The sequence below is a fragment of the Pleurodeles waltl genome, chromosome 5 (assembly GCF_031143425.1).
Source record: "Pleurodeles waltl isolate 20211129_DDA chromosome 5, aPleWal1.hap1.20221129, whole genome shotgun sequence".
Classification (NCBI taxonomy): Eukaryota; Metazoa; Chordata; class Amphibia; order Caudata; family Salamandridae; genus Pleurodeles; species Pleurodeles waltl.
In genome coordinates this window covers 655885143-655906240 of record NC_090444.1, presented here as the reverse complement: position 1 = coordinate 655906240, position 21098 = coordinate 655885143, and the positions used below count along the sequence as shown (strand labels likewise).

Genomic DNA, 21098 nt, shown 5'->3' with positions numbered 1-21098 from the left:
GCCCAGTCATGTGGTTCCATATTTAGTAATGATTCCTGATCCCAAAGTCCTTGCGTGGAAGTTACTGCCTGTGTTTCACCACCCCTTTTCAAATGAAATGTATTGTATTTATGCAGGGTACCCAGTGAAACATTTACAGGGTATCATTCTTTTTGTCTTTTCAGTGGGACAGTGTGGTAATCAGATTGGTTGTAGATTCTGGGACCTGGCACTGCGGGAACATGCTGCCGTCAACAAGGTAATGGAAATGTGCTACCATCCTAAGTAGTGCCATTATTTATATTGAAATGGAAGGACAGGTTAACTTGTGTATAGTGAATGAAGTATACAGTTGGTGTTTGCATGTTTGTGTGTGTTTTGGTGTATTTTGGCTGTGCCTTTAAAGCATTGAAAAGAGGTCAGTTTAAATACATTGAATCTAAGCACAGGTTTGCTCGTTCTAGATTTACGTAAATATTATGAAGTCAAACAGTGTTCCACCCTGTCAGAAGCGCTGCAGGGGACTGATATATATACACACACATACATATATGTGTGTATATATATATATATATATATATATATATATATATATCTCTTAGACTAACTGAGAGAATGAGTGCTGGGCAGAATGTTTTAATTAATCTCAGCCAAAGGTAATTACTTAGACCTTAATTCCAGGCCATCATTTTGTTGTCCACTGTACCACATCAAACTTTAACTGGCCATATACACCTCATCAAGCACACTGTACATTAAGTAATTGCAAAATGATTGCAAACACCAGACAGTCTTGAGAGCAAATAATGCAATGCTCCAACAGTGCAGTTACGGAAAGGTTGTTAAGGTTAAGCAGTCTTACCAAAGATATGATGATCATGATCAGGGGTAGCAATCAATACGTTGTAAAATGGAAAAGCTATATCTGCACACCAAAATGTAGTTGATTTGTTACAAGTCAATAGTTTTTATTGTTCACAAGCCTAGTGTTTGCTAGCACCTAAAATAATGCCACTGTAACTTAAAACCTGCAAAGAAAGGGAACGGTGTTCAGAGCTTTAAGAGTATGTTTTCTAGATCAAGGACGGTACACATGCCTCCTGGGTTTGGGGTTAGTGGTGTCATTCACTCCAGAGGGACATATGTTTCTTTGTATCCTAGAGTCTCTGGGGCAGCAGTTCTACGCTCAAGAGGTTCCCCTTCAATGAAGGGCGAGGTAACACCATTGTCTGACTAAAATCAGTGGTTGTAAGCATGCAGGCACAAAGAACTACTATCAGTCCATACAGCATCTCTCTTGGTCCTGCTTTTCAGCTAGCCAGCTAGGTACTGAACCACTTTAAAGACCTCAGAATCATTTAAAGGAAGAAAATATCAGGTGATGCAGTGAGTGCTCGCATCTGTCTGCGTTCAACACTCAGCTCAGTTACAATAGTCGAATAATTTTCTTGGGCAGCCCTCCACATAATGGAGCTATCCCAGTGGCCCACAATATAACGGTCAACACAGTTAAAATAAACAGAAAAGGCCTAGCAGAGTTGCTATTTTGTATAATAACAATACTTTAAAAGCACATTAAACTTACAGCAATACATCCAGTAAAAAGAGGAACTACATGATGGGAATTGCACAAATTGATGAGACAACTAAACACCACAATAGAAATATATAGTAGTAACACTAAGCAGCAAACATAAACATAACATACTGTTTACAATCACTAGTTTATCATGAATGCTTTGTTCGAATTAATTGACAATGTCCACGGTTGTGTTTCTCTTGCCAATTAATATTTAGGCTGCAAAGTGTATCTGATTGCTACCCCTTGGAAAGTTTCACAAAACACAATATATAAAGGCTGCAACATTTGAGGAAAGAAGACAAGATTCTGCCACAGTAAAAATAAGTGTCTCATTGTTTTAAAAAAAGAGTTATTTGTCTAAGAAATCTACATCATCCCCTAAGTTATAGACAGGATTGGAGAGTACCTTTAAAGTTAATATTTGGAGACACCTATGTGCTAATGACACTAGATCAATAGCTCACACCCAGGAGGAACACATCTTGGTACTGAATGGAACAGACCCTCTGGCCCTCAAGGAAAATAAGGATAGGCCCAGAGGCACAAAAGCACACATAAGGACAACCCAAGATCTGCATGAGCCTTAGGATCCACATTGCAAGCAACCTGTTGCGAAATGGTTTCTGCCCATTTAGTATGCCCAGATTTGTTTAATTTGTAATTACCCCGTTTTGGACTTTTTACTGTGAGAAGTCTCTGCTTGTGTCTCTCCCACATTTTAAGACAATGTCATTGCAATGCCGCTAGGGTAAGGGACACTTGGCTGGTTACGCCTGGACCTGTGCACACAGGTTTGCAGGTTGCACTTGGGAGAATACTGTCATATGCAGTCCGGTAACTCCACACAGGTCGCCTGACATAGAGGGAATTTTTCAGGGTTAGATATTTACTTGGGATAAACCTAATAATATTAGTGGGCACTCATAGGTAATGTCAGTATGGTTTACTGTTGTGTCTGCAGTGACACTGTATTATACATATAGGGGGAAATTTTCTTTAGAGTGCAGTGTCGCTTCCTTTAAGCCTACAAAGTCCGGCAAAATATCAAACGGGTGAAAACTGTGAGCCGGGTTCAAATATGCAAGCCACAAGCTTATGTGTCATCCAGAATTTTCATATTTCTCTGGGTCAGCTCAGGATCACAGCCAAGGCCTTTTGCCACCCTGCTGGGCAAACTGAATTACTCTGCTCCTTAGCAGAGGGAACAAGGGCCTCCTAACACAAACATACTAATTAACAGTGCTTCCTTCAGGTCCTGTCGAGGAAGAGGTGGAGAAGAAAATATGCATCTGATTTTGCACATTGTTTTATACTTCATTCAGCTGCTTCTTTCCAAGAAGATGGATTTCACACAGCACATTCTTATCAGGACATTGTACAGCGCGCTCTCTGTGCCTTATCCAAGCTTGTTAGGTATGGAACATGATATATTAACTTGTGTTGCCTGCCCAGGAGTCAGTTCCTATACTCAAGACACTACATGACAGCAGGCCTGTTTCATGAACGCTGTGTGAATTATTATATCAACAACACATATGCATAAGGGGGTTAGCGGGCATTCCAGTCATAACTGACCTGGGACGCACACCGTATGGCAGACAGCTTTGCTGATCTGGCGCTGACTCTTTAGCTTCCAGAGAGGATTGTCATCCAGACAACAGGCAGACCCTTGTCATCCTATTTAGGTAATAAGGTAGATTTATTAGTAAAACTGTATTTCTGGGCTAATGTAATGGCAATTCCCATTGTAAATGTTTTGTCTGTAATGGCAGTGTGCTACCACTCCATGCATACTCCACTCTAAGCCACTCCACTGTACTCTGCAGCACTCCACGCCAGACCACTCCACTATGCACCAGTCCACTTTACACCACTCCACGCCACTGCACTCTGCACCACTCTCATCTATGCCACTTCAAGCTACACTTCTCTACTCTGTACAACTCTACACTATGCCAATGCACTCTTTGCTACTCTACTCTGCACCACTGTACTTTTTGCCACTACACACCACTCCAGTCTAGGCCACACCAATCTACTCTGCACAACTCCACTCTACGCTCCAGTACTCTACGACACTCTGCAACACTGCATTCTATGCCACTCTACTCTATGCAATACACTCTATGCCAGGCGTCTCCAATGAGTAGCTTGTGTAAGTTGCTCTCCTGTGTGCAGCCCAACATACTAAATTTGAAACTTTTCCTTAGTTGAAATAATATATGTTGGTTTTTGTACAACTGGTATTCTGAACGCACATATTTGAAAGTGCTTTAATACGGGATAATGCAGAAAATGGAGTGTTGGTGAAATAAAATATTTGCCTTAGAGGACAACATATAAGCGGGTAATCCATGATTTATATTGTTTTCAGGTGGCACTTTGTGCAAATTAACCATTAAATGGGTACCTGTTTGTCCTTTTTTATGTTAACACTTTCTTTTTACCTCTTTGTGCAGTTTTTATATAGCATACCTGACCCAGAGGTATTGGAGCACTTCACCTGAGCACCAGTTACATCACACAAGGATACATTAATGTTTAGAGGGATGGGTAGATAAGTAATTTGTCCAGAGTCGCAGAGTGTTAAGCAGACACTGAGACTCAAAGTTTTCTAGGTACAAAGTCTGCAGCTCTGAGCCTAATGCCATATTCTCAGTAGAGGGGAGGTGGTAAGCAGAAGCCACTTGCAATTGGCTTGTTATGGGCTCGAGGTCCCAACAGGACCTCGAGCTGAGCCGAAGCCAGACTTCAGACTTGCGCCTGGCTTGAGCTTGGAGTGGCACATCCACCTCCATTAATGAGACATATTACTTTTGCATGGGAAACATTATGTCTTCCCAGGCAGTGGGTTTCGACAGAATGGCAAAACATTTAAGGACATATTTAAGGAAAGTGGTGCTGCACATAGTTCAGTGCCACTTTCTTTGCGCCCCTTAGTGGCCCCCTACCGCCACTATGTGTGCACTGTATCCAAGATACGGCACAGGGTATGGGTCAAAAGCATAATTTTTATTGACACTATTGATGTACTCTGCAGGAGTAGTGCCAAAATATTGGCGCTACTCCTGCAGAGTACATTGGGGCCCATTATAAGTAATGGAAGCCCCTTTTTAATGCCTGCTCTGAGCAGGCGTTAAAAGTGCCGTAATTAATGGTGCAAGGAAATCTGTTAGATTTCCTTGCACCATTTTTTTGTCCCCCCTAACAGGGGAATGCCCCCTTTGCATACATTATACCTGGCTCAGTCATAATGTAGCGCAAAGGGTTACAAAGTGTGGCAATGCATGCATTTTGCCATTTTGTAAGTAAGGCATTAGGATTTTGGCCTTGTTGGGCCACATTAGCGTAAAAAAATTACACTAATGTAGCGCAAGGTGGCGCTAGGGGCTTACCTAAGACTTTGGGATTGAGTTTTTGAGGATTAGAAATGTATTAAGTTGGCTGCAAAGGATGAGGCAAGGTGTGTGTGTGTGTGTGTGTGTGTGTATGTGTGTGTATATATATATATATATATATATATATATATATATATATATATATATATATATATATATATATATATATAATGCCATCTGCTATGTAGGGCGTATTAGGAAATTAACAGCTCAGTTTCATTGGTATGTAGAGATTTCAGGTAGCAGCTTTTAATCATGATTGAACTATACATTTAATTTGATAATACGTTTTCTTACTAAGCAGACTGAGACATAATGTTGGATGCTCAATGCATGAGATTTACCAGCCTATTAATTTACTGACTTGTTGCAAGGGCCAAACAGTAAATTAAGACCCTTAAGAATCCCAGCAAAAATGTTATTCCGTGGAAAGGGGATGTGCGGTCTAGAACCTTTCAATAAAACCAGTGAACTAGACTTTTAACTTATTGGTTGTTATTGTCATTCCACATGAGCCACTTTGATTTTTGACATAATTTCTTGTTAATTGCTATGTTGAAAAACACTGACTACTTTGCATTGGGGTGCATAATTTCATTTGTATCTTTGTTTCCAGAAAGGAGTTTATGATGAAGCAATCAGTAGTTTCTTCAGAAATGTAGACAGCAGGTACGTTAGTGAAATATTGTGACACTTATTGTGATACTTTGCATTTAGACCGTTTTTTAATAATATCAGTTGCCCATAACATTTTATTGACTATTGGCTATATTTCTTCTGAAGATTGTGGTATCTGTCCAGTCATATCGTCCTAGCTTGCCCATCTGTGCCATTTAATGGCAAGGAACTTTACATACATATCAGTCTGTCACATGAAGGCTACCCCTGTATGCTTTGTCGAGTTGATACAGCGTATCTGTAATTTGGCTGTATGTTGCTGTGTTGCCAGTAGATACTTTCTGTTTGAAAGTTGTATAAGGGAATTTATTTGGGTCTGTAGGCTCTATTGTGTGATGCACAGAGGCTACTTGGTGGAACGGAGCGTCTGCTTTTCAAAATAAATTGAATATGGCAGAGTAAGAGAAGGAGAGAAATATAGGTGAAGGGGTAAGAGAGAAGTCGGGGGCAGTGAAGATTTTATTTCCCGTATGTTCCAATTGTAAATCTACATCTTTCTCATCTGATTCACCTTCTGTACGCTGTGGTCTCCACCCAGGTATTGACTCCCAGTCCAATCAAGTATATGTCGTAATGTCACACTGCAACCCATGAGATTATGTATGTCTTCTTCTCTCATCTTCTTACCTTATACCCCCCACCCCCTTGCTTCAGGTGTTCTGATGCCTCGTCCTCTTCCCTACCTATGTATGCTTGTGAAACAAGGCCTGTAACAAGCGGTATTTTCACCTCAATAATATAGGGCATCTAGCACAGTTTCAACACAAATGAGTGTGTGACATTTTCCAACTTTACGCATATACAGTAAAAACTTCGACAAGACTACCCTTGTCTTACGATGTCCATCCTGCGTGAGACAGTGCTTGTTTATATATTGTCCATTTCCATAGCTGATAGAGCAAGCTCCTCTATTTCCATTTGTAAGTTTGACCTTACACTAATTCCTGTCCCTCAGAAACAGGCCTGTTTTTTGTAGTGCTTCTCTGTTGACATCTCTTTTATTTAATACATGCATCCAGTCAAAGTGCTGACACCCAAATAATAACTTTCTAACCCATTCAAGCAGATTAAAAACCCAACTTGCATGTATGTCATGTATTACCCTTTTATTCTGTGTTGAGATAGTTCCCAGCAGACAGCGCTTGGAAATGCTCTCATTCAAAAGCTTGGTGAGAATGAAGAATGAAGTTCATGTGTTCACCTGAAATTCCAAAATGGGTCTGCAGTCCAGTCCACGTGGATGTAATCAGCCCTGGGCCAATGATGTTCGGTTTGTATCTTGGCCTTCTTTGGATGTTGGAACCAGTGCTTTATTTCTAAAAAAAAAAAAACAACAACAAAAAACTCGTCTGAAACTCAGGGTCGCTGCAATTAAATGTGTGAGCACTGAATACTGAGGCAGTGTAATCCTAAAGCCAACTTGGACCTCTTTAATCCATTTACAGCCACGACGTACCCCTTCAGCTCACTCTTGCAGCTTTCTCTCTTTGTGAAGCTTTTTGTTTTTCTCTTCCTCTGTCTTTCCCATATGTGTCTTTTGCTCGCACTAAGTGCTTAAGGCAGAAAAAAAGAGAGCTGGCACTCAAAAATAAGTGCTGGTGCCCCCCCCCCCCCAAAAAAAAACCAGAAACCACTGGCTCAAATTAATCACAGGTTGGATGTCGGGGTGAGGTATATAAGTACTGTGTCCATGTCTTTTTATCCATTTGAGGGCTCAAGGAGCAATTCGAGTGAAAGATCTACTGGTCGAACTGTATGCAAACCTATTTACAGTGGTTAATCACTGCCGGTTGGCCTAACACCAAAAGAGGATCTTCTAACCCGCTGTGCTGATAAGTCCTCTCTCCCAGTCCTATTTTCTTGCATAGTTTTAGTTGCTGTAACTAATGGGTGGGAGGTTTTTAAAGGGGTGGGAGGTTTTTAAAGTGAAGTACTATGTATCACTAATCTGAACTGATTTTGCTGAAGTCAATTGTAGGAAGCTGGCTATCTACATATTAACACACTGTAGGGGGTTACTAAGCATATAGTCCAGGGCAACCCTTATTAGTTTACATGGGTAAAAAATTACAATCCCAAAAGCTCTCTTTTGGGGTAGTGTGGGCGAGCAGTTAGGCTTATCAAAGGGTAGTGCTAAGCATTTGTTCAACGTGCAAAGTCCATAAATGAGACACTCACTTGGGAAGCAACTCGACACCAGTTGGTTAGAAAAATAGTTAGTTTGTTTGGATTATCTATAAACGCCAAAACATTTTCAGAAAAATAGATACTGTAGCATTTCCTAGGACGATTTGCAAATAAGTAACGCTTTGAAGATAAATGCGTTTATGCAGCACGGGTTCCAGAGTACTGTCTGCATAGGAGTCCTTACATTCAGTTCTCGGGAGTCTCATGTAGGTAGTAGGGTGCTAGGGGTGCAAAGTTACAGACAAGACCAGCAGTTCAGGTTTACATGTGCAGGAGCATCCGGGTGCAGTGGTGTTGGTCGTGACTGGTTCCTGCCAACGAACATTTGGCAATGAGAGGGGCCACCTGAATAGAGAGTGCGAAGGGGGGACTTCCAACAGAGGGGCTCAGTCTGTGGGTGTCTGGAATGCAGGGGGACACCAGTGGAAGTTGTGGACGTGGGCTGGGGCGCTCTGGTTCAATGGATCCAAGACCAGCAGTTCAGGTTTACTTGCGCAGGAGCATCCGGGTGCAGTGGTGTTGCTTGTGACTGGTTCCTGCTACCGAACATTTGGCAATGAGAGGGGCCACCTGAATAGAGAGTGCAAAGGGGGGACTTCAACAGAGGGGCTCAGTCTGTGGGTATCCGGAATGCAGGGGGACACCAGTGGAAGTTGTGGACTTGGGCTGGGGCGCTCTAGTTCAATGGATCCTTGGTGGTTGTGCTCCTCCGTAAAGGTGCACACAGTTTTTTGGGGACCTACAGAAGGAGAGACAAAACAAGGCAATAAGACAGCTGTGAAGGCAGTACTCTGCGATGCTGCCGTCCCTCGCCGGCAGCTCTCCGGTTCTGCTATTAGAGTCCAGGTTGGGCTTCAGCATGCCTTCTTTTTTGGTGCAAAGGGCCCCTCCAGTATCCCATGTGTTGGTTCAGCTCAGCTCCAGTAGTTCCTTGGGTCTTCTCACTGTGAGGTGAGACAGGACTGACTTCTTGGAGTAAGGGGGCATCCTCCTGGACAACTGCTGCAACAGTGGACCCGGAGATCAGCAGGTCGGTGAACTGGATATTGCGGTTGGTGCCTGCAAGAAACATGGATGTGACTCCTCCACTCCAGGAGAGATGCTGACAGGCTGGCAAAGTGCTGGAAAACCTCCTAGGCTTTTGGAGTCCCCACAGCTGCAGGGCGAATCATGATGTCTTGATTGTCAGGACAGCAGCAGGTAAGCAGGCAGGGATTCACTCCAAAAAATTACCAGGCCTCCACAGTTCTTGCTCTTCCGAATCTTCTGTGTCCTCTTGTTGTTTTTGTCAGGCTTCAGGTGTCGGGGAGCCACATAAATACTAAATTATGGGGTGTTTTAGAGGAGTGTAGAGTAGTAGCCAGTGGGCCACTTATCCTTGGGGGTGTCTACACCCCAAAATGGCCACTTCCTGTGGGAGTGGCCATATTCCTATCCCAGAAGGCCTAGTTCCGACCTAACCTAGCCCACCAAAAGGATGTGGTTAGCCCAGAGGTGACTACTGATAGCTATTTTTCCTGCTTGTGTTGTTGCCAAATGGGCCTTAGGGTAGAGGGTGACTACATCCAGGACTGGGGAAGCAGAGGGTGTGCTTACCAAACTCAGCAGGGTCCACCCACTACAGCAGATCTGCCAGCCATCCTGCTGGAGTAGGTGGTAACACCCCCTTCCAGAGCAGGCATTGTTTCTAGTGGGCTTCAGGGGCACCTCTAAGGTGCCTTCTGTGATCACATCCAAATGAATCAGAGGCTGGCATAAGCCTGCATTTATTAAGATGAGGTGTTTGATACCAAACACCATAGAGTTCGGTGAAGCCCTTATGTGGCTGGGTCACTCATGTTTACGAGTGTCCAGCACATACTGGTTCACTTGCGGTTCTCAGCAATGGGGCTCAACCTCACAGGGCCATGTTCACTCATGCAGATATGTCCACACACTAAGTGTACACACCCTGCCTTAGGGCTCTTAGGCCTGCCTTAGGGGTGACTTACATATACTTATCTGCAGTGATAGGGGCAGGGCACACCAAGGGTGTGCCATGTTATGTTTTCTCTTGGTTTGCAGCAGAACATGCAGAATACAAATGGCAGCTGTGTATTTCTCATTGTTGGGGGGGGGTTGCACAGTCTGTGCTGCAGCCTTTAGGGACCCTCTCCCCTACCCAGGCCCTAATTACCAGGAGTACCATTTACCAGGGACTTACACTGGTGGAGGAGTGTGCCAATCATACACCATGTTACCTAATTTTGGGGCAAGAGTACTGACACTGGTTGCCTGTTTAGCAGGAACCCAGTGCTTCTCAGTCACAAAACCTCAGTACCAGTTGCAATAAAAGTGTGGGGGGGTACAACAGCCAGAATCCAGCTTCCTACAACAATCTTGCAAATTTTAACAAACTGGTTCAGATGACAAGAGATAAGAGCACTTTTTCCCTTTTATATGTTTGGACTGTTTTGCTGTTGTAATTTAAAGGGACTGACTTTTTTCAAATTAATGCTTTTGTTGCACAAAGTAAGACTGAACTGGAATGAAGTACACTTGTAAAAGAGAATGGTAACACACAAAAGCAATCTGCTTTTTGCTTGGCTCTCTGAAAGTGGTGCTGAATCTATTCTAGCCTTCAGTTGTTTAATCATTTGTCAGTTGATGCCATGCTTTTTACAGCTATAGGTCTTATGTGTTTTTTTGTTGCAACCAATGTCTGGATGAAATTACACACATTTGCATCCCTTTTCTTCTATTTTATAATTCTAATGATTTAATTAACTGCACAAATACAGATTTGATAATGTCCAGTGTACAGGCAATTTGCTAGATCCTCAAAACCTGTTTTCTCATTTTCATACATACCCCCATCATGTCTGGGAGCAATCTCTGCTGATGGCTCATACCTCCTCATCACAAAGCTGGGTGAAATCTAGTAAGTGGTACTTTTTCGAAGCTCTGCAAAGAGTTTACTTCAGGCCTGTGACTTCCTGCAGTAATTCAGAGACTGGTTGAGTGTCGGGAACACTATCCCTCATGACTTTGGCTACCTTGACTATCATTCGTTTTGAAGGAATCATTAGCACCCCAACATTCTTTCTTGTTGTTGTAAATATCTTCAGTTTGTCACATGTGAGTCTGTATGGTCCATGATTAGCATACCTTCCCAAGTCTCCATAGATATATCACTTCCTGGCTTTTAAAAATGCTTGCCAACCCAGAGGAGCTCAGGGCTGTATGAAGCCTTCAGATTACGTTTTGTTAAGCCCTCCCCATCCTTACCCAACCACTGTTAATCACCCTTCTTGTAGGTCCATTACATTTTCTAGAATGAATGAAGAGTGTCCTTGCTGGTTTACATTGCTTTCTGTTTGCCCATATATCTTTTTCTACATTACGGCCTGGGATAAAACAAATCCATACCCGCCATTCCAACACCAGCTTTCTTCTGGTTATTTTGCAGGTTTTTTTTTTCAACCTATTCTCATTCACCCATCCTGCTATGCCAACTTTCACTCCGAAGAACCTCACCCCATGATATCTAGGGAAACAACAGGTGAGAACCAGAACTTTATTGGTATTGGACATTGAATTGAGTAGTCCATTACAAGGCTCTCATGTCAGCTGTCAATACAATAAAAGTTTACTCAGAGAACATCTATTTGTTTCATAATGGAAGTCTTGGACAATGTGGCATTGTGTAACGCTCTTATACAAAACATATAGTACATCTTTCCCAAAAAAGCACCCCAAAATAAGCAGTGTTGTATCCTTTACTGAACTGTGCACTGCACATCTGTGTTCTAGTGCAGTGATCATTGTTACCCTGTTTGATATTGTGTAAACCTTTGGTGGAATTCCTATCCCCAACACCTGGGGCATATTGTTTGGGGTCAAGGGCAACAAGTTTTCATCTTTATTTTTTTGTTGGTATAACTAGGCCCAACCCCCTGCAGCACAAACTCTTTGGCTGCCAGTTTACAATGAAGAGAAGTGTTTGTAGTTGAGGTAATATCTGTGTCCATATGTGAATTCTGTTCGAACTTGTATGTGTTTATGCTTCATTAATGAAAAGCCTTCAGTATCAGGGTGAGCGCTGTAAATAAACGTTTTAAGGTCACACAGCACTACCAACAGTGGTTCCAGCTAAAAAATAAAAAAAAAGCCACGTTTGAAAAGTTTAACAATATGAGGCTATGTATAATGCTCCCAGAATGCTCTCTGATTAGATGCAAATGTTTGCAGAAGCTTGTAAGCAACAGTGATGATTCTTTGCTTTAAAATTAAAATGTTCAGAAAAAAATGTAAGTAGGAAAAGAAACGTCTTGCTACGATGAAATTTTAGGTCCTATGTTTTTTTGAAGCGTCATTTAGAAAAATGTGTTGATGCATGCTAGTATTTCCACAAAATATTCTAATGGAAAATCAGTGTAACCATTTTCAACAAGATTATGGGACGAATGAAAAGAAATAAGTACTGGCAAAGCCAACCAATCCGACATTTTCTGTCTTTTGGTTTCCTCAATGCGTGTCTTGTTTTGACATGACTATTGCAACACTTTATTTTTGTGGGAGCTGCCAGACCCTCCCCATTGTAACAAACACTGGCAAAAAGAAAAAAAAACGTTTTTGGTCTCAAAAAGGACACCTTGCTACCAGTGGCGAAACAAAGGCCCTGCAGCTTCCCTCCAGGAGGCCCCTTCAGCAGAGCACCTGTTCTGAGTGAGCCTGGAAGGTGGTGGGGGCTCCATGTTCTTTGCCGGTGCTCCTCTCCATTTTTGTTTAACCACTGATTGCCACAGTAGTTCTTGGCACTGAACAACACTACTTTGTGTTCCAATATGTTCCCTGTGGAAGAGCAGAATGCGATCACTCACAGTGAAGCCAGATGATAGATAGAGAAATAAAAGTGTAATAAAAACAAAATGTCTTTGTTAATGCCAGACCTAATTAGGTGCACAGTTCTTAAAGAAAGTCACAAAAGTGCCCCAGGGAAAATGTCTTTGAATAAGTGTCTTTCATGAATTCACAAGAACTTACAGAAGTAAACCAGAAAATTGTACTTCTAGAAAATATTTATGAACTGTATTTTAGCACAAACAAATATGCACTTGTAGATTTGCTCATGTGAAAATCTATTGAGCGTTTAAAAGTTCACTTTCCTTCCAACCACTATTTCCCAATTCTGGAAGAACTTCTACTTCTGCCATTTGTCAGGAGAAGATTTCCTACCTTTCTCATTATGGGAAAAGGTTAGAGAAGACCTGGAGAAAATCCTTAAAACATATAAGTTAGTAGGTTTGCAGAATCAAATGCTTTCCGGCCCTGGAACTATTGCTTACTGCTTCCTCCAGCGTCAGTATGTATATTTTCAGGTAAGTGGCAAAGTAAGGAAATTGCTATAGTAAGGATTGAAAATCAAAGTGTTCAAGACCTACTATAGTAGTAGCCCTGGCATAATCAGAGAAGCTATTATCAGAGCTCTTACATAATGAGATTTCTGCCATAATTTGTCACTGCACTACATGGCTGCAAAGGGACAAGTAGATTTTTTTTATAGGACAAGTAGATTTAAAAAGCAACCTGTCCTATGGACAAGTAGATATTTTATTAAATTCCACACCACTGTAAAATTTTCCTTTGTTTTCACTTTGTTCACATATTTCATATTCACCAACTGAATACGCAACAATTCTCAGCATTGCTTTTTACCTCTTCCACACAAATATGGTTACTAACCCAGGGTCTTTGCTGGTAACTCATTTAGAAGCTTGTGTTATTCAACTTTACGGCACAACCAAGAGCAAAAAAATATATGAGAGTGAGAATTACAAGAAATGTTGACAACTTAATTGCTTTGCATGTGACAGAGGTAAAAGGACAAATTGATCTCAACATTGCAGGATAAAACAAACTGGGCATGAGCATCTGGGCTAAGCATAATGAAGAAAAAATTAACATTTTACCAAGAATTCATGATGTAGTAAATAACCTTTGTGTACCGATGTGCAGTAACTTAGTTTACAATTTATAGGAGCATATATTCTCAGATTTCATTTGAGACACTAACTGCAAACTACTGTTTTCAGACAGAAATCTTACAATCACAACCTCCGAACAGCTGTTTGGGTTCCCAGCCCTAAAGCGTTATCATTGAGGCATTTGTTCTTTATCAGACTTGATTTTGGCACATGCTAACGATCCAGAATTGCCATATTGAACCACCATAGAAAGAGGAGGTTTATTACTCACCTGTTGGAAAATACAAAACCTGAATTTCACTTGCAATTCTTTGTGCTGTGTCTTTCACTCTAATCGTACTCATATGCTTGTACCTGCCCTACAACAGAAAGAGCTCCCGATAGAACGTCTCCGAAAATTCCTCACTCGTCCTCAATTGTAAAATAATTCTGATTTCTTAGATCATCTCCCCATTGCTTCATTTAACACCGTTCAAGAAGAAATGGCTCGTTAGAGCTTTAATAGTAGCTACATCTTTACTACTTACAAAGGGAAGGCTTCCCCTGCGGTTCTTCGTGAAATTTAAGTTGTGAAGTTGTCGTAACTGGCTCTCCTGGAGACGTTACACGATTGTATTTCAGGAACGAATATTCTGTTCCTGAAAATGTGGAACTCTTACTGGAGACCTGTGTTTGGATGGGATCGGCACTGTTTTCCGTACTAGTAATTTAATTTAGCATATTATTTCAGAAAAGGTCTGTTTGGGATATACCTAAATGCCATCATATTGTATGTGACATATATTATGTAATGCCTTCTGATATAATAAAAACATCAGCTTTTATCATTATGCCTAATGTTCAATCACATCACTCTTAGTTCACCGATTTTCCCTTTTACTCAGGCCAAATCAGCGTATATCGTGCTTGGCAATTATCCAAAAGTGATGCAGTGTGCGAAGACCACGACAAATTTCATCCTTCAGTGTTTTCTCCATTTGACACTTCCCACAAAACAAATAGATCGCACTCTTTTTTAAGTGAACGCACTTCTTCATCCCTTAGCAATTTTGTATGTGTTGTTGGTGGATTGGTGAGTGGGTGAATGTGAAAATGAATCAAAGTGACCACATATGGGTGGGTGAGTGGGTGCATGGATGGGTAATTAGACCAGTGATATAATCTGTGAAGAAATGAATGCGTGGTTCAGAGAATAAGTGGGTAAGAAGAATGGGTGGAAGGGTAACTGGATTAGAGGTGAAGGTGTAGGAAGACCCGTGTTGTGAGCTAATTTTGACATCTGCACAACACGATTTTTAATAAACGAAAGCTGTGTGCTTGTTTTGTAAATGTTAGTTTTGGTTGTCAGGCCCGTGATCGGGATGAAATTGGGCAGTTAGATAACTGCTTATACTTTTTTGCATTTTTTTGTGCCCACCCTCATTTCAAGAGGAGGGTTCTTTTGTTTTAAGCGTCTGGTATCGGGATGGCACTGTAAGGATAGCCTTTATTACAATTACCGGTATCCACCACAAGATGCCACTGTTGTCACGCATTATAATTTGAAAACTCTCGGATATTAGACGTGATGTGATTTTTTTTGCTAGACCATTTGTAAGGAAGTTGTCAGCTCCTCGCTCTGTTAGAAAAACTTTACGTCCTGTTGGATGCCTAAATGTTATTACTCCGTTTACGCTGGGCCTTATTGTATCATACACTTAAGTTTGCTCAAGCTCCGATAACCGCTGCTCCCCATTCAAAAACAGAGCACGTTCAATACAGGGAGTGCAGAATTATTAGGCAAGTTGTATTTTTGAGGATTAATTTTATTATTGAACAACAACCATGTTCTCAATGAACCCAAAAAACTCATTAATATCAAAACTGAATATTTTTGGAAGTAGTTTTTAGTTTGTTTTTAGTTTTAGCTATGTTAGGGGGATATCTGTGTGTGCAGGTGACTATCACTGTGCATAATTATTAGGCAACTTAACAAAAAAAAAAATATACCCATTTCAATTATTTTTCATTACCAGTGAAACCAATATAACATCTCAACATTCACAAATATACATTTCTGACATTCAAAAACAAAACAAAAACAAATCAGTGACCAATATAGCCACCTTTCTTTGCAAGGACACTCAAAAGCCTGCCATCCATGGATTCTGTCAGTGTTTTGATCTGTTCACCATCAACATTGCGTGCAGCAGCAACCACAGCCTCCCAGACACTGTTCAGAGAGGTGTACTGTTTTCCCTCCTTGTAAATCTCACATTTGATGATGGACCACAGGTTCTCAATGGGGTTCAGATCAGGTGAACAAGGAGGACATGTCATTAGATTTCCTTCTTTTATACCCTTTCTTGCCAGCCACGCTGTGGAGTACTTGGACGCGTGTGATGGAGCATTGTCCTGCATGAAAATCATGTTTTTCTTGAAGGATGCAGACTTCTTCCTGTACCACTGCTTGAAGAAGGTGTCTTCCAGGAACTGGCAGTAGGACTGGGAGTTGAGCTTGACTCCATCCTCAACCCGAAAAGGCCCCACAAGCTCATCTTTGATGATACCAGCCCAAACCAGTACTCCACCTCCACCTTGCTGGCGTCTGAGTCGGACTGGAGCTCTCTGCCCTTTACCAATCCAGCCACGGGCCCATCCATCTGGCCCATCAAGACTCACTCTCATTTCATCAGTCCATAAAACCTTAGAAAAATCAGTCTTGAGATATTTCTTGGCCCAGTCTTGACGTTTCAGCTTGTGTGTCTTGTTCAGTGGTGGTCGTCTTTCAGCCTTTCTTACCTTGGCCATGTCTCTGAGTATTGCACACCTTGTGCTTTTGGGCACTCCAGTGATGTTGCAGCTCTGAAATATGGCCAAACTGGTGGCAAGTGGCATCGTGGCAGCTGCACGCTTGACTTTTCTCAGTTCATGGGCAGTTATTTTGCGCCTTGGTTTTTCCACACGCTTCTTGCGACCCTGTTGACTATTTTGAATGAAACGCTTGATTGTTCGATGATCACGCTTCAGAAGCTTTGCAATTTTAAGAGTGCTGCATCCCTCTGCAAGATATCTCACTATTTTTGACTTTTCTGAGCCTGTCAAGTCCTTCTTTTGACCCATTTTGCCAAAGGAAAGGAAGTTGCCTAATAATTATGCACACCTGATATAGGGTGTTGATGTCATTAGACCACACCCCTTCTCATTACAGAGATGCACATCACCTAATATGCTTAATTGGTAGTAGGCTTTCGAGCCTATACAGCTTGGAGTAAGACAACATGCATAAAGAGGATGATGTGGTCAAAATACTCATTTGCCTAATAATTCTGCACTCCCTGTAGTAAAATTATATTATGTTCTGAGTGTTCATGCTATTAATATATATATATTTTTTTCAGAAATCGCAATGTCCCTGACTCCCACAGAGGAAAAATATGTTCCCTAAAAGCTCGAGTAAGTTGCTAGTTTATCAATATTTTTTCTGTTACAGCAATGTTTTTGGGGGGTCGTTATTGTAAAGACCTAAGTGTCTAACCAGAGTTTTCACATTGTTGGGGCCCTGCGCCCTACGGTAGGCCTTATCCATAAAGCAGACGATGAGTCGGCGGAGAAGACCAGGTGACGCTGGTACGCCAACAGCAAGGCCTGCGCTGTGGCCGAACATTCATAGTCGCTATAGATTAGTTGTAGGGGTGTGCGAAATTGCGTCTGTATTTGAATGCAATGGTGCTTTTGTAGAGAAATGGACATTGCTGGTATCTCGTATGGCTTTTTTAAGCCAGTGCATATCTCGCAGAAAAGAGCAAGTAAGATAACTGCAGGAGACAGTTTTGAGCAGAAAATGTCTCTCAGCCACACCTTTTTTTGCACAAACCAGTCTCGCACAGACAAAATCTGAAAAATCATGGAATGCGAAATTTTGACAAATTTTGTGGAACATGAAGTTCGGGAACTTTGTCTGCACAATTTAAATTTCAGTCAGGCTTATTAGTAAAAAGGCAAGCGAAATAAGCTGTTCTGTTCTTTATCTATTGAGTGTTAGGTAAGCCTTTAATGAGATAAATGGCATCCATAAATGAGACTCGGAAAGTACCTTTTGCTTTATTCAGAATTGATGATTGCACGAGTCTAATATCAGGACAAGCACACAGTATGCACACCTTCTACAGCCCTGTCAAGTACCACGCATCAGGGGTTAGACTAATACATTTTAATGCTAGTGTTCGCATCACCACGTTAAAATGCATAGTCACTCGTACAGAGCTCCCTGATTCCTTGAGGAGTATCATGAAACCCTGCAAAAGCATCCCACAATTGGTGCTTAGTGTGTGCGCGGACTCTCTGCCTTAATCTGTTGGCTGGCATTGAATCTCATTTCTGTGGAATTCTCGGAATGGGCAGTGGCATATATTGTTTAAATTCCAACTATTCCCAGTGCACAAAACAAATTGTTCCCTCTGGCAGCCCTGCCTGGCCTTTCCATGTGTTGCTGCTAGATCATCCAGTGGGCAAACCACTGTCTAGCTAATAAACAGCAATGAAGCACCGGGTTCATCAGCCACGTGGATTCGGCACCTTTAGGTGGTCCTCTGTTGTTTTCCTGTGGGCCTGTTGTGTCATCAGCTAGTGTCAAACTCCATAGCCAGATTGTTTCCTTTGCTGCCAGCGGGACGCTGATCAGACATGGTGGCACCTTAGCGAGCACGACCCCTTTGTGTGGACTTGCTGTTGATAGCAGGCAGGTGGTCCAGCGGGCAGGATGGTGTGGTAACGTGTATTAGAATGGTCGGAATTGGAATGTGGAATATTGGTAATGTGCGGAAAGGAATGTGGGGGGACGGAATTGCGGCAGTTGGCAGCGGAGTTCGCTCTGTTCAGTCGGTGCCGCTTTCTCCGGATATTTCTCAAATAAATACTAATACGCAGTACCGAATTTGTGTCTTACCTTATCCGAGTTCAACATTGGCGATGAGCGGGAACTTTCTCTGACTTCCTGTGGCACCGAGTACATTCGTTGATGGTCGATGACTAACGAACGCTGTCTGGACGACCGGATCGACGACGGATTGGTACTGCCGTATACACACGCTACTTTTGAGTTTGCAAAGGACCTTTCCGATGACACTTCTTAGGTGTTTACTACACCGGCTTATTGAGCAACTGCAATTTGACGTGATCCGGCACGTTTCCAGCATCTAGAATGCGTCCAGGGAAGCGGCGGCCATCGTGAAGTATCACCGGCTTATTGAACGACTACAATTTGATTCTCTAACATCTAGAATGCGTCCAGGGAAGCGGCGGCGGCGGCCATCTTGAAGTATCCCTTCAGACAAATACAATTGTATAAGTAACTTATGCTGGATGTTAACTGGAACGCGTCAGGAGGCCATTTTAGAAGGATTCCTTGTTATAATGCAATGGAGCCATTAACTGTTAATATTTGTTTTACAATGACAATGTGTGAATCATTGTTGGTTGTTTTGATTCACATTGAAGTATTCTATATATTTTTTTTCCTCTCCTGTTTTCTTCCTTTCCATTTTGAGACTTTGGTGGAAAATTGAGTACTATTGTAACAACAATATATAACATGAGTATGTCGAACATCCAAACACCACTATTTGTTTTGCTGAACCCGGTGAACCTCATATTCAATGGGAACTATGGATAGACTTATTCGAAGCTTACATGGAGGTTTTAGAGGATCAGGAATGTTCTCCTGAAAGACATTTGGCGTTACTGAAACATAGATTGGGTGCTATCGGTTTGAGAGCATTTAAAAACCTAGCACCAATTGAAAACGTTGGAAATGTTGACGTTTATGAACTTGCTAAGAAGCAGCTTCAGGAACGATATGGCAGAAAGATAAATGTAGTATTGGAATGCTACAAATTTTATTCCAGATCACAACTGGATGAAGAATCATTTGACCAATTTGTAGCTGCTCTTAGAGGTTTAGCTGTTACTTGCAATTTTGAACAAAAGTCCGACGACCAAGTTTTGCGGGATCAGATTTTAATGAAAATAAAGCCTTGCAAAATTCAAGAGAAATTATGGTCATGTGGAAGTGGCACATACAACGGAAGTATCTGAAAAATGGATACAAACTGTGAGAAAGAATATGAATGATTCTGAGCATGGTGTAGTTGATGTTAGCACTATAACTAAAGACTCAAAAAATGTAGAGAGGAGAATTGAATGGAAAAAAAATACTACAAAGTATTGTTACAGATGTGGTGCTGCCGACCACTTGGCAAATTCTAAGAAGTGCCCAGCACTTAATAAGTTGTGTAATTTGTGTAAAAAAAAAAATGGGACACTTTAGTAAAGTGTGTAAGAGTAATTTGAAGGGGGTCAGTTACATTTCAAGGCAAGAAGATCATGATTGTGTGGGAATGCAAGAAGTTGTTTTGAGTGTTTTACCTGATGGTGATGACATTTCTCAGGCTCAGTCTTCTGGATTACCCACCTGTGACTTGCGCATAGACGGCATGGTAGTTACCGCCATGGTTGATTCATGTGGTGGTTTACGATCATGTGTTTGAGTACGTTTAGAAACTTGTGGCCTGGTAGAGAGTCAGTATCTTCTGATGTAAATCCTAGAAGTTACACAGGTCACAAAATCCTTATAGTTGGTTATGCCAATGTACACATTGAGTTTGGGCATAACCAGTGCAAAGGTAAACTGTACGTAGCTGAAAGGGGCCAAACAATATTAGGATGGCCACACATAAAGGAATTAGGGAGTAAGATTGCTCCTACAAAACCTTATCCTGTGTATGCAGTATTGGAGCATGATTCCCAGGGAGAGTTGCAGTATGACAAGTTAGATGAGTGGTTTCCTACAGTATTTTCGAAATCTTTGGGTAAATTGAAAGGATTTAAACACAAAATTATAGTACAAGAAAATGCAAGCCCCGTGAGGCATAAATTACTCAACGTTCCGGTGAATTATAGACCTAAATTAAAGGAATTGCTGAAGGATTTGTGTGACAAAAATATCGTCGAGCCGATTGAAAGTTCTGACTGGATATCTCTGGTAGTTTTATCTCTTAAGAGTAATGGAGATCTCAGATTATGCGTCGACCTAAGATCTTTAAATGAGGTGATTTGGGTTGATACCTTTCCATTGCCAAATTTGCAGAAATTGGTTTCAACTGTGTGCCAAGCCTCAATCTTTTCCACCATTGACTTTTCTAGTGCATACCATCAGATTGAATTAGATGAGTGTTCAAAGCATTATACGGCATCTGTAACGACTGAAGGTGCGTTCCAATACAAAAGGGTGCCTTTTGGCCTTGCTAGCGCATCTGCAGTCTTCCAAAG

The 21098-nt window shown here is 41.6% G+C and overlaps 1 protein-coding gene across 4 annotated transcripts in view; it reads left to right on the top strand.

Annotated features, from left to right (window-relative positions):
• TUBE1 (tubulin epsilon 1) overlaps positions 1–21098 on the top strand; it is a 108327-nt gene that overhangs the window by 5808 nt on the left and 81421 nt on the right. For 3 of the 4 annotated variants that reach the window (XM_069234536.1, XM_069234537.1, XM_069234535.1), the window contains exons 2-4: positions 165–238; positions 5576–5628; positions 17171–17225. In XM_069234536.1, coding sequence (XP_069090637.1) covers positions 165–238; positions 5576–5628; positions 17171–17225 — 182 coding nt within the window. Of the gene's footprint in view, positions 1–164; positions 239–5575; positions 5629–11286; positions 11366–17170; positions 17226–21098 lie in introns of those variants that run through there. The other variant, XM_069234538.1, reaches the window with a different exon arrangement.